This window comes from Drosophila hydei, unplaced genomic scaffold, assembly GCF_003285905.1.
Source record: "Drosophila hydei strain 15085-1641.00,03,60 unplaced genomic scaffold, DhydRS2 tig00008128-arrow-arrow-pilon, whole genome shotgun sequence".
NCBI classification, from domain to species: domain Eukaryota; kingdom Metazoa; phylum Arthropoda; class Insecta; order Diptera; family Drosophilidae; genus Drosophila; species Drosophila hydei.
In genome coordinates this window covers 1183108-1206812 of record NW_022045838.1, presented here as the reverse complement: position 1 = coordinate 1206812, position 23705 = coordinate 1183108, and the positions used below count along the sequence as shown (strand labels likewise).

Below are 23705 nucleotides of genomic sequence, written 5' to 3'. Positions count from 1 at the left end.
AGGCTTAAATGTCTCAGCGTTACTGCTGGCTAGATAAAGAGAGCGGCGGCGCAGGCTTTTTTGGTGGATGCCACGTGTGGAGTGCTCGAATATAACAGTAAACGTCACTTTAACGTTGCCAACTCTCGAGGCGAAATGGCCAAAGTGCTTTTCACACCCAATTTTTCGCACGCTTGTTACAAAAACAACGCGAACAGCTAGCAACAAGAGCAACAAAGTAGACGAGCTTCGCGAGTTAAATGCTTTTCAGGCGTAAAACTTTGACAGGCAAAAAAAAATAGAAGAAGAAGAACAACAACAATGGCACACAAACACACTGACACACACACACACACACACTGGCAGATGTATCTTTGCTCTGTTTGGCTACGTGCTCAAAGCTATTTTTTGTTATATTTAACGCGTCGCTCAAGTTATGATTACAATTTTGCCCCAGACCAGAGTCAAACGAGAGCCGAGTGCGCAGTAAAGCCAGGCACACACACACACAGTCACACACACACAAGCTTGTCAGCTCGTATATTGTATGTCGAACAGCAGTTTTGGCCATAAACTTGCTAGCCAAATGCTGCCTTTTGCCTTTGTATTTGGGTATATTTGATATATGAGCTCGGTCGGGACATGTGTGTGTCTGAGCGAGTGTGTGCGTGTGTGTGTAGACCATCAAATAACAAAATTTGTATTCGATACGTGAAGATTTCAATTTAGTTGTTATGTTCTTGAGACGAAACCTATTTTGACAAAATTTATAGAACAAATCAAAATGGCTGCTCAAATTTGATATGAGAAAGTCAATATTAAAATGAACTCAGTTAGGATAAAGCAAGGAGGGAAGAGTAGTTCTGATATAGAACGTGATAACTTATGAAATTAAATAACATGAGCATAGGTAAGAGTCTTCAAATTTGATCAGCAATTAAAAGTTATATTTCGCTCTGCCACTTCATTCCCACTTTCACTTCATTGCAGAGCACTTGAAGTGCGTATGCTCCGCTGTGAGCACAGCTGCTCAGCAAATACGTATATACCAAATGCTATGCATAGGCTGTAGGGCGTTGGCTAAGATTGGGACTGCGACTTCAATCAATAGCTGAAGGTCGCAGGCTTCAACAACAGAAGCGGAAAAATGATAAAAGCCGATGCGTATTAATCATACGCCATGTGTTTCACACAAGGCAGAGCAATTAGTTGTTCCTTTGAATTATGTAGCATTTCAAAGGATACAGACACCGTCTCGCTCTGTCTCCCCCTCTCTCTCTGTCTCTTTCGCTCTATCAGCAACAGGACCAGGGCAAGGCCAGGGCTAGGTTAAGCCGTAAATTGCTGCCAATTGGCAACGGAAGTGGACAGAGCAGCAGCAAAAAAAAAAACGTATTCCCAGCTGGGGCCACAAAAATGTTGCTTTAAGTTCTGATAAATTGGCAATAATATTTGGCAACAGCGGAAGTCGACAAGGTCAGCAGCAGCAGCACCACATGATGATGTTGATGTTGATGACGATGATGGTTTATTTGTGGTCTCAACAATTTCTTGAGGCTCGAGAGTAAATAGATGAAGCCAATTTGATGACAAGCGACCAAAAATTGGCATAATTAAAAAGAAATTATTTATGACATTTCTCTCAGCGAGTCTTCCACGTTAATAACCATAAATTAAAGCAAAGTAAGAGGAATTGCCAAGCCAAGCTGGCTGCTATGATTGATGATGAAGCAACAGCTCGAACAAAAGCTGCCTGCTGCATTACTCAAGATTCTATTTGGCAGACTCAGTGTCATCGGCCGATCAGACGCTTGATTAATGATGCACTTGGCCCAACTTATTAATCACAGCCTGAATGAAGTAATTCGAGTTTAAAGAGCGAATCACATGAATATTTAATTGTCCCAAATTCTAAGAATCTCTGCACAGCCAAAAGGATTAATACGCCCACATTTTGCTTGCGGCTCATCAAATCAATGTTGGCAAATTCACAAATTTCAACACCACAGCAAACTGCTTTGATTTATATTTATTTATTTTGCTTCCTTTGCTTTTTATTACTTTCATAAAGCTATTTGTGCAGAGTCGTTAAAAGACAAAAAAGCAACGCCAAATGCCTAGTTATTTGCCTGGATTTGTTGCTCTTTGTTGTTTATGCTAAAAATATTTGTACAAGTTTTTTATATTTTTTGTTGCCTTTCGCTCATTTGTCAAACTACACTAGCTGCGGGGGGTTTTGATTTGGTAATTGAATGTGTAACGTTTGTGGGAAGACATTGCTACAGGAGTCTAGATAAGGTGAGCTGAGCTGAGTTGGCAGCAGGATTCAGTTCGATGTCTTAAAGCTTCTTTATAACTGAAGATATGTATCAGAAATATATAGCTTAAATAATAAGAAATAAATAATTCAGCCAGAAATATTTTAGAAATGCTTCCTATAGATACCTAATTTAAGTTCTTGCTCTAAATACTTTCTTATTAAATCCCAACTATAAACTACAAAATTCATAAGTTCAAACTTTTTAACTAACATATTTTAATCAAATATCTCCTTAGATTTGCATTGCCCTTCGAAAGCGTATTTCAGCTTCGACGCGCCACACATTCCACTTTCTCCATCCTGTTTTGCATTTTATTATAAATATATATTGTTTTTTATGTGGCAATCAAAGAATTTAAGCCAAGTAAATAAAACATATGAATTATGTGTGCGGGTCGACATCTATTTGCGACAGGTTCTGCTGACGTCACAGCGCCAGAACACAATATATAAATATATATTTAACAGAAAGAGAGAAGTGAAAAAATATGTCTGAATTTTCATGAAAGGATTGTCAAAGTGAATCATGTGGCATAGGTGTGTTCTGTATATATTTTTAAAAACAGCCCGAAATGCTATTCGAGTGAGTCAAGATACAAAGATACGAAATCACATGAACAAGACACAATTATTATATTATTTATAATAATTATTAAGCATTATATATAAACAAATATAAATAGATGGCTGCACAATGAGTATAAATATGTGGGGCTAGCCAAAAATAAACTTGCTTTTGGACATGCCAACATCCTCGTAATACCCACAAGTTCAATAACATGTAAGTAGAGAGAGATATAGACAGAGGCAGAGAGAGACAGAGAGAGGGTCTTTGTTGAAGGTGAAGATCATCAAAGACGAAAATGCGTTACGATTGGGTGAAGGTCAAAACCAAATTCGAGCAAGAAAAAGCATATTCCAAATTTACAAATATAGAAATATATATATATATATATATATACATATACATATACATATATATATCTGTTTATATAGTTTATGGCTAGCTGCTTTGCGTTGTTCTCTTGGCCAACATCGTCAGCATATTTAGCGACCTGCTGGAAACTCATTTGCGTTTCGCTGTTTGTGTTTATCTTGGCAGCTGCTGTAGGTGGTTGCTGCCTCGATGACGTCGACTCAACACTCTGACGTTGCACATCTCACTGTGTGTGTTCGGAAATGCGTTCAAACATTTTAGATTAACCTGCAAATTGGCAGCGCTGCTGCCATCGCTTTAATGGACCCAGCCAGCTGGCAAAAGAATACGATGATGTCACACGAGGAAATCATAAAATAATATTATGGAATATATAGCTGAGCTATTCAATTGTGATTAGCAAAATTGTAGAGGCATTGAGTGGCACAAGTTGAGATAGGTAAGAATTGGTTCAGATTAGATTGGGTGAGTTTATGCCAACGTGCGATAGCATAGGGTAGGTTGGGGCATGTGAGAGGATAAATAAAGTTAAGTTAGGTCAAGTTGGCTGAGATTTGATGGGATTAGATTGATGGGTTGACAAGGCTAGGATAAAATTGATATAGATAAGGTCAACGTTTTGTAAAGGTAAGTAAGTTGTTCTTCATGTGTGGCAGATGCCTTCAAAATACAATTGAAAAGCAGTAAAAGAGAATGATCATGTAGGTAGTGACCGACTAGAAGATACTGTGACCACCTTGAACTGCAAAATTGAAGAGAAATAAAGGAGAGTGATCTTTTAGGGAGTGATAGACTAAAAGATACCGAAACAGATTTAACCAACCAACTCTCAATTGTCAACATAGTGCCTCTAAATCTTATAATTTCCCAGATTTCAGAAGAACTTACAGAAAGACATATCTCAATAGACACTAACTTAATAACGTCGTTCACCCCTTCTTCTGTCTGTTACCTATATTTCAACACATACATGCTACACTAAGTTTCCACTTTCAATGAGTTTCAGGCAGAAATATCACATGTCAGAGAGCTGACCTTTAAAGCTCTTCAAAGTCAATTCACAAACGAAACCTATCAGACGAGAAAAGTTAAACAAATCTATATCTAACGACTAGACAAACAATAAGTACAAAAAACAAAGCGAAATTTGCAAGTCTGAAGCTTATTTGTATCAGACAGCTAATTAAAATTTTCTGAGTACATTTTCAATTACAATTAATTTCTGTATAAAAAGACTCCAAGACATGAGGCTAGGCGCTTCGTTGTAACATTTATATTTCGCTCAGCATTCGGATCATTAGTCGTGGGGTAATTAAGCCGCAATCAATCAAGTCTAAGGCAAGTTCTATAGCCAAATTAGAAGTTATCTCTGAACAACTAATTTGCTTTTGGCCATTTAATTGAATTGAGCTCTTTCTTGTGTCATGTTTCAACAGTTCTGATAACATTGGCTGGCTTTGGGAATGAGCCCAACCACAAGTAACAAACCAAATGTAATTAAGCCAGACCACTGATAAACGTGTCATTTGCCCACAAAACAAGTTCGAATAGTCTGTCTATGTGAGTGTGCGGCTGACGCGTGCATAAATCAAAGCCAACTTAGATAAAGCAAAACTACGAACAGCAATCAAATGTTGAATAATGCCCAAAGTGGCATAATGATGGCCGCACATGTGGCACGCATCATAATTTTGATAAGCGCGCTGCAGAAACTAAAACGCAAAACAAGGAGCGAGACAAAAAAAACTTTTGCTGCGGAAATTTTCAGCGCCTGACAGTCATTAGAATGTGAAAAATGTTTTGCTGCTGACAATTGTGATGACTAGGATGACGTTGATGAGGCTGCTGCTGATGCGGATGCCGCTAATGATCATTATGAAAAGTAAAACGTCGAGTCAAGGCCAAGCAAGAGATGCTCTGGCCACGCGCTATATCAAGGGCACGAAAATCTGTTTGCGACTGCATTTTATTGCATAGTTTATGGTCAGGCGGGCAGCCAAACTGACCTTGACCAAAAAAGATGCCAATGAATAATTCAAAAGCTGAAAGAAAAGCCAAACACCAGCGAATTGCAGCAAGGCTAGATAGAGATAGAGATAAAGAAAGAGAGAGAGAGAGAGAGAGAAAGAGGTTGGGCGCCGGCAGAGGTGAGAGCTGGATTCAAAGATGACCTGGGGGACTACTTTAAGGCATCTTTAAATGACCAAATGGTAGAATAATAGTGAGACGCAGCAAGGACAAATAAAGAAGAAAAATTGGAAAGAGAAGAAAAGGGGGAGAGAGATAGACAGACAGAAGACAGCTGAAGTAGGAAATGTCCTGTGGGCCTCATTTAAGACATGTTTAAACAACCAAAAGGTAGAATAATAGTGAAATGCAGGACGGACAGTTGAATAAAGAGGGAGTGGGAGAAGAAATGAAGGCAAAAGGGAAAGGAGAAGTAGAGAGATGCGGCTGAGCGAAGAGATGAGCTGTGAGCTTACTTTAAGGCGTGTTTAAAAGGACAAAAAATGCAGCAAAGTGCAGCTAGAAAAAGAAAGATAGACAAAGAGAGAGAGAGAGAGAGAGAGAAAGAGAGAGGAAAAGACAATGACCAAGACACAGAAAAAGAGAGAGTGAGAGACAAACCCATAGAGATACACAGATATATTATAAAATTCATTGTTTCCCCTTAACAAACTAAATTCTTGCAGTTCTCTTTTGTGTCTTATCCGCAAACGTTTCACCCCAAATTTCTCAAATGTTAAGAAACCTAAGGCAAAGAACTTTTCTAATTACTTAAAGTATTTCTATAAATCCCGCTTCCAAAGAACCCATTTGACAACCATCCGCTTCGATCAACTTGTTTGTTCAATATACTTTTTAATGCAATCTACAAATTAATCAGAAGTTATAAAGCTTGGTTAATGCACAAATAAATACTTTTAAAAGGGTCGTCTGCCAATGTTGTCTATCATGAAAATAACCTTTTTGGTTAAGCCTTAAAGACGCTGAGCTGCTGAGCAAAAGGGAAGACCATAAAAATCGCAGGCCAAACAAATTATGCAATGCAAAGAATAAAAAGCCCGCATAAAGAAAAAAACACAGGGAGAGCCAGAGCCAAAGTCGCACAAAGAAGATATATATATATATATATATATATATATATATATATATGACGTTATATATATGCAAAGCCGTGATTTACATTATTTCCTTTTTGAGAGCTCTCTGGCAGCGGTCGCAGCTGTCTGTTGCGTTCTACCTCAAAGTGAGGCTTAATTAAACTTGTGTGTTGCGCAGTTTAAGAACTGAGAGAAGAAAAGACCAACGAATTGAATACAACTTGGCAGCAAATAGTATTTGCTCGTCTGCACTATAAACGCCTTATGAGTGGAGCTCTCTCTCTCTCTCTCTGTGTGTGTGTAACCCAATCAACTAATAGCAACTTGAAGCTAGTCAAGTGAGCGTAGGAACTTGTGAAGTCACGTCCCTTAGCTGCACAATGGCCTTCCTTATTTTCTTTTTGGCTGCCAGGAAGTGTCGACATTGAGTTGCAGGAAATTAAAATTTCAACCAAAAATATGCTCAAGTCAGCTCTGGCCGGGCGACGCATTAAAATGAATTACAAACTGCCTCTGCCACTGTTTGTATAAGCAGCTAGAGCAGGGTACAATAGAGAGAGAGCGAGAGACATAGAGAGGGAAATAGCAAGAGTTGGTTTTGGCTAAGGCGGAAGCGCTTAATTTGCGCCCAGACTCGGCTCTGTCGCATTTTCATTTGAATTTTTAATTTTTAGTCTGTGACACTTTTTGAATTAGTTTGACACGTGAAGCGTTGCGGCGCTGCCTGGCATCTATTTAAGTGAGTGCAAATTTTATTTTACGCTGGGTATTACATAAAATAGCAACACCCACACCCACACACACACACGCATACACCCACAGAAGCTGACAAACATTGTGCAAATTTCCAACGCAAATTGTTGAAAGCGGCTTCGCGTATTTCATGCAGAAAGAGATAGCTGCAGAGAGAGAGAGAGATAGAGGGAGACAGCGAGCTGAGTGAAACTTTTTTTGGGCTTTTTGCTTCTTGCAAATTTTATGCAGAACAAATTTTTTTTGTAAATATATATCTATATAATATATATATATATAGCAAAGTCGTGGAGCTGCGGCCTTTAGTAAATAAAAATTTGTGGTCCTTAACAATGCAGGCAGCAAAAAATATATAAAAAACATAGATAGGTTGTTAGCCTATGTAGAGAACACATAGCTCTCTCGCTATATACTACCATACGAATTTGCCTGCTTTGTTCCTAATGGAGCTGATTTTCATTTAAAGATTAGCATTGAATTATTTAAATGAAACGCAAAAAGCAAGCAAACAAATTTGAATTATGTGGCGTAAAAAATTATGTTGAGTTTTGAGTGACGCCGAAGGGGGCGGCATAGATAAATGGGCTTTAAATTAGTTGGCTTGCTGCCTTGAAAAGAAGTTGAAACATCTGTCATTACAGCAAATTGTAAGTGAAATATCTGGTTTACAGCTGTTAAATATTTAACAGTTTGTTACCCAACAGAAGTCACTATTCATTATTATAACAGACGGCAATGTTCACATTGTATATAAACAACTAACAGCAATGTTAACAGAGCTGGCATGTTACTTAGCTGTTAGATTAAACATTTAAGAGATGTTTAATTTAAATTAATAAAGCTCTATAATAAAAATGAGACTGCTAATAGCAGTTACTGCTCACACTGTTAATATACCTCTAACAATCATGTTAGCAGTCAAATTACAGAGCATGTTAAAGGCTCTCATATTAAACATGTTAATAGACAAATGTTATTACTTAGATATGTCACAGAGATTTCGTAGATATCAGCTGAAAATGCTTAATAAAATATAAGAAATAGTAAAAAGTATATATTTTATATTTGAAACATTTTAAATTTGAAACATTTTAAAATAAATTCTAGGAGATTACGTAAAAATATTCTTTTAATACAGTAAACACATCAAACAATATATCAATCTCCAAAAGTGTCTTCTAACTTAATATTGCTAATACTTTCCATATCTATGGAAACTACCAAGAGATCAAAGAAGTTTTCATTCAATATTTGTGCAACAAAAAGTTTTCCCAGAATTTTTTCTGCCATTTACTGCCAACTGCAAGTGCTTCCAGTGCAGCTGCAGCTTCAAACCAAACATATGGCATATGTGGATATTTTTGTTGTTGTTTTCAGCTTTTAGCCAGAGGACATTCGATAACAGTTGCCTAACGACAAAAAAAAAAGAAGCGGATGCTTTTACCCAATTCAGCGGAAAATACGCAAAACGCAAAACGCAGCTAAACGCAATGAAATGTAACGTAACAGCAAACAATGCGCACAAAAAGGACTGCCGCACAAATACATAAACAAACACAGGCACACACATGTATGTATACAAAATTCAAATACAAACACCACTGAACAAACCAGCACAGGACATGCTGGGTGCGTGTTGACTGGTTGGACGAATCCTGCTGCTGCTGCTCCTGCTGCTGTTGCTGTTGCTGTTGCTGGCATGTCCTTCAACAAAGTTGACCTTGCACTTGCCACTTGCTGCAGCTGGATGTTGATTTTTCCCCATTTTCATTTTTTGTTCTCTTCTTGCCTTTGCTGCACTTTGTGCAAGGCCGCCATAAGCTGATAAACTCGCACAGAGACAAGCAGCAGCAACGGCAGCAGACACACATGACTGCGTCCACGTGCCGCATAAAAAATGCATTGAAAAGTGTGTAAAGTTTGAGCCGCGAGGCTCAAGGATCACACACACACATGAATGCACACACTCACACACACACACACGCACACAGTTGTATGTGCACAGCCTGTTTAATTACACATTTTGTGCAATGCAAATTTTTGTGCAAATTTTTTGTTGCTTTTCTGTTTGGCTTTTTTTTTAAGCTACGCTTTTTGGCACAACGCCAGCATACACACACACACACACTTGCAATTGTTATGTAAAACTATCAAAAATGGCAATTTAAATGCTGCCCAAAAAAGTAGGCTACAAAAAATAACTACATTTTTGATTGCGGCGCGCGCGGCTGTGTGTGTGCAAGATGTGTGGGTGTGTGTGTGTGTGTGTGTTTGTGCAACGAAGTAATTCAATTTAAATTGTTTTCCACAATGTTGGCATGCCACGAACGCCGCTTATCGTTGCAACAGCAGCAACAACAAGCTGCGCTGTCAAAATGAAATTTTCTAGCAGAAAAAATGACACTGGAATTGTCTCTTAGCCAGCTCTCCATTGAGCAGGTTATAAACTTGCAACATAAATAAGCGTATTGCTTGACTTGGGATTAGATTACAAACGACATTGCACGCAATCTCAGCAACAGCAGCACCAGCACCACTAGCAGCAGCAGCGGCAGCATCAAATTGCAAATACTTTTCATTTTCATTTTGTGCTCGCATTTTATGAAGTGCAGAAAACTTGAGTGAAAGAAAAGAGGAAGAAAATAATAGAAAAATAGGAAAATAGCAAAAAAAAAAATGGGTAAATGGGAAAAAGAGAAAAGCTGTCTATGCCGTAATTGATTACAGTTGGCCACAGCGGTTTCCTATTGATAGTTTTGCTCGCCCTCAAGCAACTAACTTTGGACACATTTTGATTAATGCTCAGAGTATGGGAGGAAGAGACTGACAGTGGCAGATGAAGAGAGTGTAAACAAATTGTTTGCTACATAGATGCAATTCCTGGAGAAAAGCCGCTGACAAATATAAGAGTTGTTTTAGTAAAACTCATACTTAGCTGAAGATTTAGCTTCTACTTCTTCTTTGACTTCTTCATGAGCTTTGTAACTTACCTGGAAATATATAAGAAAATTGGTGTAAAAGTTAGCATTGATTTGATTTATTTATACATATTTTTTATATATTTATCTGTCTGCATAGTATTATATATAATAGTATATTCAACAATTTTCATATTAAAAACCAATTTTTCAAAACTTCTATTATATTACAATATAATTTTATATAAATATATATATTAAAAATATTTTAAATGTTTCAATATTGTAAGTATTCCAATAATTTAAAGATTTTTATATTTTTTATTGCAAATATTTCAATTTATTTTAAATATTAAAATATTTTACTTAAAGATTTTTATTTAAAATATTTAAATATTTTTCATATCAAATATATATATATTTTAGATAAACAAAGAAATTTGTAAATTTTCAACTTTTAGCTAAAAAATAACAAATTCAAGTTTTTTTAAATTATTACAAAAATCCACAGAAAATTTAAGAAATCTGTAAAAATTGCTAAATCTTGTAGAAATCTGTTTTCCAATCAGAATTATATAAGGCTCAATTAGGTATATATTCTCATCTCTTCTGTTTCACAAGTTTTACTTCCAGTTCACCCCTTTTTTAATAAATTGGTTACGCATTTCAAGCATAACGTTTAATTGCCAATTAAATTTTCTAATTAACTAATTAAAAATGTTAATCAATACAATTTATGTAATTAATGTGAGCATCAGAGCTTACTTAACGTAAGCCGCTCACAGTTAACACACAAACCCCGAGACACGACAACCCCAGCCAGCCTCTTCGCTTGGCGCTTTATTTAATCGACTTATACGACACGCTGACAGCCGCAATATTTATCGCCCCAGCTTAGGGGGTCCGCAACCTGGCTGACACTGACTTTTATGGCGTGGCATGGCTCTCTTTGTAATTGAGCTTGGTAAATCATAAAAAGTTGCTAACAGTCACGCATTCAATTAAAATTCGCACAGCCTCACTTCTTGACTGCCCCCACCTAATGGATTACAGCGCCAAGTGACGAAGATTTGCCTTTAATCATTAAATGTCGGCACTTTCTCGCTCTCGAGGCGTAGGCAGGTCTCGCATGTGTGCAAGTTGCAGCACTTTAACATTTACCGTTATGTTATGCAACATGCAGCGCCAGCGGCAGTTCATGGCTTGCCCCCTCGAGTCCTTAAAAGTTTTTTCCCTTTCTCTCTCTCGGTGGCAGCTTCAATGCCACATTACCAATTGCCTCGAGATGTGCTGTGCATTTCTTATGCGATACTTTTACTTTTCAGAGTCAAAACCCAGCGGCCACGCCCCCACATCCCACTCGCCCCCTGTGATACACTTAATGCAATTCTGCGTTAAGTTGCTTAAACATGTTGCAACATTGGTGGGTTTCCTTTCCGTGTGGCGAGCCACCGAAAGTGCACTTAAAACTTTACTCAAGCTGCAAACCCAAGCCCAAACTTTTCAATTAACTGCCAATTAATTTAGACAAGTTAGAGCCAAGTTGAGAGTTGAGAGCCAGTGCCACTGGCCAGGCCATCAACATTATTAAAATACGTTGGCTTTTGTGTGCACCTCAATTGCAATTTGCATGATTCAAAGGAATTTCTGAATAGACAGAGATCCAATTGAATTGAGCCCGTGCTTAGGCTGAGGTCATGCCAATAACTTTGAAGGCTTGCTCAAAGTATTTACACATTGTATATAGATAACTGTCTATAGAGAGGGAGGGCAGAGTGAGCGATGAGATACTGTTATATCTTATTTAGTTTCAGTGACTGTAAAGCTCAATAAATCTTTTTGTATTCAGCAAAATATCCTAAATTGACAGCAAGAGACAAAATTTTTAAGGATTATGCAGGCAACTTGCTTGACTATTAGATGCTCTTTTACTTTGTATATAGTTTATATTTTTTTACTTCAGCTGGAATTTATTATAATTTAAGTCGAGGCTTTGCGCTCATTAGATAAAGCATGAAGTTTCTTTATAAAATTTTGATATATATTTAAACTTGATTTCTAATTATATTTCCAAGAATTTTAAAGTAATTTATAAACTTTCATTCAGCTATTAACAACCAAAATATTCTCTATTAGAGACTTAAAAATCTTGCAGATACGATCATAAAAAATTTCTGAACATAAATTTATTATTGCTGTTTTTATTTGCAAATATATGAGATAATTTTATTTTTTATTATATGAAATTTACATTATTATTATTATTATTATATATTTTTAAACATAAGATTTTTCTCAATTTGATATTTGAATATATAATATATATAAATATATATAAGTATATATATAATATATATATATATATATATATAAGTGTAAGCTGTATAAGTATAAATTGTATAAGTTTATATAAATTGTATAAGTTTATAAATTGTATAAATTTAAGAAAAATAAGTATAACTCATATAAGTATAAGTAAAAGTTCAATACGCATAAGTAGAAGTAGTAGTTACATTAGTATAAGTTGTGTAAGTAGAAGTTGTATAAGAAACTAACATTCCCAAAACTAGAAATATTCAGCTCTTACTCATAGTTTCAGCATAAAACAAATATCTTATGTGTCATACTAGTTGGATAGACCAAACAATAGCAATACTCTTTACAATTACTAAATTTCAGCAGCTGTTTGGGTTATCTGTAACAAGCAGCTATTGAAATGTTCAATAAGACTTTCCCTTTGTGTATTCATAGAATTTGAGAATATTTTCTTTTACAAATTGTAAATCTTTCGTTCTCCCCATCTGCCTCAACAAACAAGCATATTCAAAACCTCTTAATATATTAGCTGCTTCGCAAACACAAAAGCTTCACCAGTTTCACCTGTTCACAGCATCCATTGCAGCCACTTCAAAGCTGACATTTCCTTATAATTTGGCTGTTAAAGTTGATCACAAATTTCCATGAATTTCAATCGATATTTGTTATTGAGTTCGAGACACGCACTAAATGCAGTTCGAACTGCATGAAAAAGCAGATAAGTTATCGCATTTAATCCGCTTTCCCTTTTGCCCAAACACAATTCAATTCAATTCAATTCAATTTAATTCGATTCATAGACGAACGAACGAACCAACTGCTCTCACAGCTTCACTCTATGAATGCGGACTTCAAATAGTTGGCCATGGCAAATAGACGAACTTCCCTCTCGCTCGCACTGCTGCTGCTCCATTAAGCTTCAGCAATTTCTCGAAAATGTTGACCGTAAATATTATTGCCAGTTATGCAGCTAGCAAAATATTTGAATAATGAAATTATTGGCTAATGGTGCAACTGACTAACTGAATAACTGAGACAAGAGCACTCTGATTGTGTAACCGTTCGACATGTTGACTAATTCCCGATGCAATTTATCACTGCAAATTCGTTTTTGTTGTGCCTTAGGTCAAGAATTCTATACTCTTTTTGATTACTATAAAAGCAAAAACTTGGCAAACATCACAGAGGCAAAAACCAAATGCATATTTGACATTATGTAAATTTGTAGCTGCAGCAAAATGCATTGCATAATACCGAACATATGTGACTTACTGCTAACAGCCCGCCTTTGTGGCCAAAAAATGTGCCGCAAGTCGACGACAATTTCCCATTTTGCACCTAGCCAAAGGCGTTAAATCCTTATACTACAGATGCAATCATCTATTGAATCTATTTGCAAATGCAAGATTTGTTCAGCGCTGTAAAAGGGGCATATTGGTTTGAGGCAATGCACATCCTTTGCCTTCAACCAATCTAGCTATATTTAAGATAGTGAACAAGTACTATGCAGTCGCTTATGCTCGTTCTCAATAGTTTTTTTATTGACATTTAGCATGGGGATGCTCTAAGCCGACGGCAGTGTTAGGTTCAACATTTGCGCGCTCTCTTCCTCTCGCTCTTTCTCTCCGTCTCTCTTCCAAGCTGAGCAGCAATGCAAATATGTACAGTTGAGACTGAAGATGATATGTCACGCACACCCACTCCCACACACACACATACACACACTAACACGCACACAATGTAAGACGTACACTTGTCGCCCACCAAGTGCTCCTTGAATGACAAACAGCAATGCGCTGTTCGAGGCTGACAAATAAGCATGACAAGCAAAGCCAGCAGGCAGCAGCTCTGCTGCAGCTATAACCACTACAACAACAAGTATAAACAACCAAACACATTTTCAATTAAGTTGCAGTTGCGACTTAAGTCTAATCCCCTGACCAGCCATCTGCCTTCAGCATACAATTTGATGACTTGCTGCCAGCCACGCCTTAAACCGCCCCGCCCACCATCCAGTTTATGTGCGCATTAAATGTGCACGCGTCTTATGCTAGCCAACAATATAAATATATATATAACAACGACTTGGGAGCAATTTAACAATATTGAATTTTCAAATAGACGAGCAGCAAAAAACCCGACACGTAGGTCCATGGAGTATAGCCCAAAAAATACTCCATTAAGACACTCGGCTCTATGCAATGTGACGAGCGGATCATTTCTCAAAGGCGCATAAGACAAACAGTTATTAATATGTGTCAAAATAATTTACTTAACATGAGAGTGAACAGCGGTTTCAGAGACTTCAGAGACTTAAATAAATTTTGAATATTAAAAAAAAAAAATAAAAAAAAATAAAAAAAAATTAAATATATTTATAGAAAGTTAGATACTTAAAAATCTGTGTTTTCAAAAAAGTTTGAAATATTCGTTAGAGTATTCAGTGTTTGCTAGTGTGCGAGCTCTGTTCAAAAACTATTGCAACATTCTGAACAGCCCTCGCATATAATGCAATTAAAATATATAAATATTTTTAAGTACTTGAGCATTCACAAATAAAATAGAGCTTCATTCGAGCTTTCAGATAAGAGCAGCTTTGTCTTACTCTTCACCTGTGCCCACACCTTTGCCCACTTCTTGCTTACCTACTAAACTGCGCTTGACTGTGCCACGGGGCTTGCTGCTGCTGATGGTCACGGCAATTGTTGCCGTTGTCTTTGGCTTCAGTTTGGGCGCCAGCGTCACTGGCTTCTGGCGCGCCAATGGCGGCGGCTGCAGCGTTGGCAATTCGTGCGTGGCGCTGGGCAGCGCCGATGTCGAGACCGAGGTGCTGGAACGCTTGTAGCCCTCGGTGAGAAAAGCGGGCGGCGGCGTTATGGGCGGCGCTGGTATGCACATCTTCTCGTCGACCGGCGAGCTGGCCGCTGTGCTGGGCGCCGTAATTGATTCGCGCAGACGCAGCCCGCCGGGCTTCAGCGTCATGGTTTGGCTGGCATGGCTGGTGCAGCTACCGCTGCTGCTGGCAGCACCGCTCGCCGCGCTCTCGTTGCAATAGAGCTCCAAGTGGTGCTTGTCACAGCGTCGCCGCCGTCGTATATTCGGCGCAATGGTCTTCATTTTGGGGCCATGCGCCGCTGAGGCGGCCGCAGCCGCCAAACGATTCGAATTGGATCCCGAGGACGACGGGCTGCCGTCTTTTGAATTGACGCGAATATAATGCACACGAAAGATGCGAACAGGTTGCTTCGTTTGCTGCTGCTGCTGCTGCTGTTGTTGTTGCTGCTGTTGTTTTTGTTGCTGATGTTGCTGTAGGTATTCCTTGTAGGTTTGCTTGCGCGGTGTTTGATGACTGCACGCGGTTTCGTACTGCAGCATTGAGAGCTGATATATTGAAGTTGCTTTTGTGTCTCTTAAGTTTCTTGTATAATTTTTATATTGATTTATATTTATAGAAAATAGTAACTTTATATTGTATATATAATATAATATATATATATATATATTTATATGTGTGTGTATATGTGTTTAATTGTTAATAGTTTCTTTGCGTTTTCAAAAATGGAAGCTTTCAATTGCTGCGTTTGTAACTTTGTTTGCTTTAATTTGTATTATTATTATTTAATATATATATATATGTCTCTCTCTCTCTAGCTGTTCTTGTCTTTCGCTTTCTGCTTGGCTTTGTATCGATTGTTTGGCTTTTGGTTATTAACAAATATTTGCATAGTTTGATTTTTGCTGCTTAATGAATTATTTGCACATTTCTTGGCATAATATTTTAACTAAATATTTGTATATATATAAATATATTTATATATATGTGTGTGTGTTGATGTATTTTTGTTGCTTGCACATTTAATAACAATTATTTGCTTTTAACTATTCAAATATATATATTTATATATTAAAAATAGTTTATTGACAACTTGAAGCGTTTATATTTTTAAATAATTTAAATATTTTATATATAATTTTTTGTTTTTAATTTAATTAATTTATTTTTGTTGTATATTTTAGTCAACTCACATCAATGTTTTGAAAGCCTCTTTGTTAGCTTTTAAATATATTTTATTGATTAATTATTGTTGATTATGTTTATATATATATTTTATTAACTTTAAAATTTATTAAAATCGTAGTTTTGTTGTTGTTGTTGCTTTTTGTATTGTAGATTTCACTTGAAGCAGGAAACAAATTTTCTTTTCGTATCTTTTAGTAACTTTTTTGTCTTTTCAGAAATGTTCGCCTGCAAAAATTGTTTAGAATTTTTACCAAACTCTCTGTGTGTGTACCACGCCCCCTTTTTTTTGTTGCGAGCGCACAAGCCGCAATGCTCATCATTATGTAAATGTTGATTTTTCATGAAATTAATGACTCGACAGCACATTGAGTCGGGCCCCAAGACACGACTCAACTTGACTCGTGTCGACTCGTCTCTGAGACGCTCTCAAAGTTCACACATTGATGTATTGGCATACGGCGCCCTATTGATAGCATTGAAACGTGCCTGAAATATTCGATTTGATTTTACGATGAGCCATAAAAAAAAGAAGTCCGAAAGAGAAAATGAGAGAATTGGTAGAAATGGCCGAAATGGGCGTGCCAAGTAGTATAATTAAGCCAATGCCAGCCAAATGGGTCGCAAAGGATCGGAGAGCGGGCGTAATGTAATTCTGATGTTTTTGCTAGCTGCGACAACAAATTGAATGGAATGAGCACATACAAAGTATACACAAAAATATATATATATATTCTGTATCAATATATATGTATGTATCCACTTCTGCATTAATGTATACAGCTGTCACGAGAAAAGTCGCATATGCTTGCGTCCATCCAATCAGAAATTGCGTCTGATTATTTTCTAAAACTTGTCAATGGAAGTACTTGGACGTGGTGGAGTATAGTGTAGACGAAAGTGGGGCGCGACTAAGCGTATACCCTGTAATACGATAGACTTGCAGAATCTATATAGCAACAAACCACATTGGTGAAGCAAGAATTATTTGTAGCTACGACTAGCTATATACCCAGTGAAATGAGGAGTTTACAGGCTATATTCGACTAGATATATACCCTGCACAATAAGCAAATTGTTGGCTATTTTCAACCACAACTAGATATGTATTCTATAAAATGAACAGCCTTTAAGCATATTTATCGATATATACCCTGTAAAAGTAAAATTTTGGGGCATTGTTTATGGTTGCAAATGAGTCAATAACCTACTAAAACTAGAATACGCTGTAAACAAAAGACATTTCATATACTTCCCTGAAAGCAAAACGAAATTCCCTTATTTTTTACTTAAATTTCCCTAGAATTAAAGGGTATGTAAAGTGCATATATAAAATACATAAAAACTGATTTCAGCTTGAGTTACAAAAATCTTAAAATGCTTTCAAACTTGGCTAAATAAATGGAAGCTTCTTACTTTCCAAGAAATTATGAATAATTTATCAGCCAATATTCCAAAAACTCATTAACATTCATAAATAAAAAATTTGTAACTGTAATTTGAGTAAGGTTTGATTTTTTATAAGATTACCAAGAATTTATGAATTACAAAAGTCTTTGAATAAAACATTTTCAGCTTTATTTTGGGTGCAAAGTATATTTGAATTGTTTACTATAGAAATTTAAATTATTACAGGGTATCCTTAAGAAATTCCATACCACACTCTCCGCTAAATGTAAAGAGCCCAAGTAAGGAAGGTAACTCTCACATAATTGATTTTATTTTCATCAAAACTTTGCTCGAACCAATATACCCTATTACAAGCAATTAAATTGAAGGGTATGTAAAGTATATAAATACAATTCTCATCTCATCATATTTCAAAGCACAAGATCTACCCAAATCTGACAGGATAATACATAATTCTGACACGAGCGCTGCCCGCTGCAGCTGCTGCGATTACAGGGTATTTAGCTAAAGCTGACGCTTGTCAACGCGCCACATGACAGCACAGCAATCCACGCAGCTAATGCAGCCGAGACGAGAGCCAACAGAATTCCATTTGTGGCAGCAATCGAGTTGCGTTCGTAATAAGCCAATCAATTCAGTGTCAGATGAACTGCTTCATTAATTTTGCCACGAGCAACGAGTAAAAAAAAGCACCAAGAGAATATGAAGAAGAGCTAGACAGACAAACTGAAGTATCCAATAAACGACGCATGCCACAAAAGTCACGTAAGACTCGAAGCGTGGGTGGCAGAGTGGCAAGGGGGAGGCTGTTGAGATATATAAGCCAGCTTAGCCTGCAACAACGTTATAGGCCGCTCTGGCAGATGGCCGCTGACTTGAACCAAGCCATAGCTGTGCGCATTATTTATGTAGCTAAACACAACGAGGACGAAGTGTGGGGTATGCAGGGCAGCAACAACTTTGCTCACAGGTGCGTATTTTAAAGACAACAACTAAAAAGGGAAAAGCGCGCCAAATAATATTTCAAACGCAGCGGCTGTAAATAAGCAAGGCAAAATAGAGACGGGGAGAGAGAGAGAAAGAAAGCGAGAGAGACAGAGTCTCTTGGCGCGTAATGGCCGCTCGTTAGTTGGCATTAGGGAGTGGCACAAATTGACCAAGGATAATAGCCAGGCATGTCCCAAAAATCCAGAAAGAAGAACATATATACATAGACTCCTACTACGTGTGTGTGTGTGTGTGTGTAAGCTGCTCTGCCTATACACTAATTGTAAAAGTTTTAGGCCTCATGTCAATTTGCGCAAGCTTCGCAAGTTATTTTTTTGCTTTATTTGGCTATTTACTTTGGCTCAAGTCAACTAAAACTTGTAATTGAATAGAATTCTCGAACACACCGCTGCGTGTGTGTGTGTGGAAATTGAAACAAGTTGCCTTACAGCTATTCGAAAAGTACTTAAATTAGCTAATACTTTGCTATTTGTCTTTTGGCAGCTTGAATGGATTTGATGTGAAGAAGAAGGATGAAGAAAATAGTGAAGAGTTTTCATTGACTTGCAAGACGAGAGCAGAAGCTTATATAAACTACATAATATTTGACTTTTTTAGCTGGAAATGCAAGCAAAGCATTTTTTTTGGCTTGTAATTCTCAAAGTGTTTTAGCTGCAGACTGTTGAACTAGATTTCTTCGGTTCAAGCTTATTAAAAAATTAGAGATAAAATTGTATATATTGAAATGTTGTTTGCTTCCAAACTGCCAACTGAATTTGATATTTGAAATTAATCTTAAGGCCAAAAACCATCATCAATCATGCCTTCAAATGCAGTTAACTAAAATGCTAACTTGAGAGATCAAAATAGAGAAAAATCAGAAATAAGCAAAAAAAAATGCTTTAAAATAGAAAGGAAATTTCTTTTGTTTGTCAACTTTAAATCTTTAAAACTTTGTTGAAACTCAATCGAGTAGTTCAATTAAATTACAATTTAAAATAAATAAAAAATAAATCAAATAATTTGAATTTTTTTCATATTTATTTAATATCACTGAATCAAATTCAAATTATTTATATTTTTGTATATAAATTTTTATGCGCTTTTAATTATGATTTGATTTGGAGATGTTCATAATCGAATTGTAATTGCTTAGAAACCATAAAATTTGAATTTTTAGTGACTGCTGCTGATGTAATTGAACCATTTGTGCTTTAGCTGTGAAAGTTGTTGATAATTCTGAACAATTTGAATGAAGTTACGGTAGTTAAATAGCTATTGACATAACTGTCTTTGTTTCTAAACTCAATGGTTTTAAATAGTTTACGAAACTTTTAACTTTTATTCCAACAGTCTCAAGGCAAGTTGAGTGAAATTTAACTTGATCTTATGCATGTAATATATTCGTATACTTTTGAATAGTATATAGAAATTATAGCTTGGTCTGACTATATGATAAAATATTATTTTCTTTTAAATTACAATTTACAATTTTTATAAATTTTTGTCTAATATCTAAAATAAATTCTCTAAAAGTCAAAGCAATCTGCAACTGAATGCAACTCGTACAACTCTTGCGGCATATATAAACAAAAAATAATAATAAATAAATAAAAATGCGAAATAAAATTTAAAGTGAAAATAAAGCCACTTCATAGGCCACACAACACACACATAATTTATATAGTATATATATAGCCATCTATATGCACTGCTCTTTAAGTTAATTAACACGAATAATGCACACACTACATGTGACATTTAAAGCGATTTAATGTGGCAATTAAAACGGCAACGCACGTTTTAAATAACCTCACAATTAATTGATTGAGTTAAGGCAGACCAGATCTTTGGTGGATTTACACACATGTGTGTATGTGTGTGTGTGTAAAATTTATGCCATGGCACGCCTTGACTTTGTGCCTTGGCCACAGTCAATGCACTTTCCACTTGACAATAATGACAATGCTAATCATAATGACGATCGCAATGATGATGCTGATGATGATGATGATGCTAATGATGTTGTTGTTGTTGCCTTTGGCATACTTGTAGTGTGTGCGTGTGTTTGCCGCCGGAGAACGCGCGCGCTCTTTGACAAGAAAACAAATTTTTTCGCTTTCATTCACGGCCAATGGCAAAATGGAATTTTCTTATTTTTATATATTTTTTGTTGTATTTTTTTAGATATTTTGTTTAGCGTGGGCGTCGTTGATATACTTTTTATTTGTTCGGCCAAATCATAAACATTGGCCACATAAATTCCAAAGCATAAATATAAATTAACTTTACACACACAGAGAGTCGAGGCAAATGTTTTTGCAATTTAACAGCTCATAAAAACGTATTGAGACAATATAAAATCAAATCAAATTTACTTTTTAGAAATCAAAATAAATGAAATTCAACAAGGAAATAATTACGGGAGGGCGTGGCTGCGGTGCAGCGGGTTGTGGGAGAACTCAATCAAAACGAAAAGAACAACGCGTTTGACTTGTCTTTTGTATCACATCACAAATGTTTTGGCTTTGAACAATGTTTGTTATTTGCTGCTAGTTTTGCACGATTTTCGAGCACGGTGCGCCTTGACTTGTCTCTGTCTGGTTGCTACGGCGAGTGCGGCCGACGCGTCTGAGTATTGCCAACAAACTGATGCCAAACGGAAGCCGTCCAAATGCTTTTCATGACAAACACTCTCGACCGTGTCGACGCGGCGCACAGCAGCCCAACCGAACAGCGACTGCGACGGCGACTGTGGCGGCAGCAGCAGCCGCCGCAGCAGCAGCAGCAACTGATAAGCAAAAGAGAGCTTTTTCATGAGAACTTTCGCTCTCTTAATAAAGAAGAAAAAGGGAAAAGAACTTGAAGTTTGCCCAACTATTATAAACAATTTAATGGCCTAGACAATGAATCCATTAACTAATTATTTATGCCATTCAAAGTGAAGTGGTATTCAACGAAGCACACATAAAACTTAGCTCTTCAATAATAATTAATAAACTTTTTTCATTTCAAGCTGCTTGGCATAATCTGAAGAAGCTAACTTAAGCCGTAAAGCAAATATCTAAAGTTGCTCTAATTGCAATCATCGTAAGACTTTTAAATGTAATTTATGCTAAATAATATATTGCAAATTATAATTAATATTCTTTATGTATTGTATATTATATTATATATTATATATATTTTTTTCTATATTAATAAATGAAAATAATATTAAAATGATAAAGAAATATAAAATTATATTTATTTTTATATACATTTTATTTATTATATATAGCATAAATATATATATATATATATATATATATATATATATATATATATATATATATATATATATAAATTTCTATTAGAATATTTATTAATTTTCTAAATGTAAATTTATCTAAGAAATTTTAGACTATTTTTACTTAAATATTTTGCAAAATATTTTCATGTTTTATTGCGTTATTAATGTCTTTTTTGATAGAGCTATTTGGCAGCCACAGCTTACTTTTAATAGTAGCTATAGCTTATTCTAGAAATGCCATCATTTTAATATTTTGAAAACGAAATCTACAAAGAGTCCGAGTAAATTTATAACTGCCATAAAATGTGATTCAAATAGCTTTTAAATAAGTCAAAAATGTAGGTTAATTCAGATATATTAGATATATTTATATATATAGATAAATAAAATACAAAAAAATAAATGTATAAAATAAAGAAAATAAATTTTAAAAAAGTAAAATAACCTTCAACATAAATTCCCATTCTTCATCATTTATTTTCTTTACTTTCACTTCAAGGCCTTCACAGCATTTAAATGCCTGAACGTTCAAGTGTAGCTAACAAAAGCTTCACATCATTACACTCTTTCTTTCATTCTGCCTTCTCCTCACGAACGTTCTCTTAATGCACGCGCGAGCGAGCTTTTGTGCAACGCGCCATTAAGCACTTGTGCTCTTTCTATTGCGCGCTCCATCACTCTCACTGTCTCTCTCTCTTTCTCTCTGTTGCTTGTCAATGTGTGGGTTTTGTTTATGCTAGGCCTGTTTGTTGGCCCGGCTACACGCACACACTCACAGACAACTGTGGGTTGTCCTGTTTATGCATAAAGTGCGATTGAAATCAACCAAAAACTAAACTTAGTACGGATGTTGGAGGGGTTAGAACCTGTAGCTTGACTGGGATTATGTGCGTCACTGCAGTCAGCGTCATTGCCATGGCCAACTATGCATGTCTGTGTGAGTGTGTGTCCCTGATGTCTGTGTGTGAGAATCTGTTGCCTGTTGCATATTTTGGTAAATATATTTTGTGCTGAATCTTAATTGAAATAAGAGATCAAAGGAAAAAAGAAATTAAGCTTATTTCATTATGTGTAATTAGCTACGAAGTAGCTACTAAAGAAAATGAGGAAGAGAGAGAGAGAGAGACGCTACAAATTAGCCAGCAGCCAGTCAGTTGTCATTAGTAACGCCTGTAAGCATGCAATGCTTTTTTATTTATACACAATTAGCTGCCTCTCACATTGCCCACTCAACTCGCATACCCGCTTTGCCTCTCTTCGTATTCTCTCTCTCTGTCTCATTTCAATGCACATAGAGCAAGTTGACTATGTGACGGCAGCGCTTCAAAGTCATAACTTGAGCATTTCCATTGGAATGTCTTTTGCCATTCCTCTACCTCTCCTTCTGCTTTTACTGCTACTTCTCTTCTTCTTTTATTGCTCGTTCAGCAGTTGATAAGGAAGTATATAGGTTTTGGAGATTTTAAGCTTGAATTATATAGTTGTTTAGGGTTTGCTCATTAAGTTTTGTTCTTCAGTAATTTCAATTGAGCTTTAACAAAGCTGTTCCACTATTGTAGAGCTGCAAGCGTTCATAAACTTAGAGCTGAATCCCACTACAGATGACTCCATCCATTGAAGCTTTTTCTACCCCATCTTCTGGCAACTTTAACGAGTATTATGAAGTCGTTT

General features: G+C 36.2%; 1 protein-coding gene across 11 annotated transcripts in view; it reads right to left on the bottom strand.

Annotated features, from left to right (window-relative positions):
* LOC111601591 (phosphatase and actin regulator 4) overlaps positions 1–23705 on the bottom strand; it is a 93899-nt gene that overhangs the window by 15862 nt on the left and 54332 nt on the right. Inside the window, exon 1 of one of the 11 annotated variants that reach the window (XM_023318247.2) lies at positions 14973–15774. The exons of 9 other annotated variants lie outside the window; for them this stretch is intronic. In XM_023318247.2, coding sequence (XP_023174015.2) covers positions 14973–15702 — 730 coding nt within the window. In that variant the 5' untranslated portion in view covers positions 15703–15774. Of the gene's footprint in view, positions 1–14972; positions 15775–23705 lie in introns of those variants that run through there. One more of the 11 variants, XM_023318248.2, reaches the window with a different exon arrangement.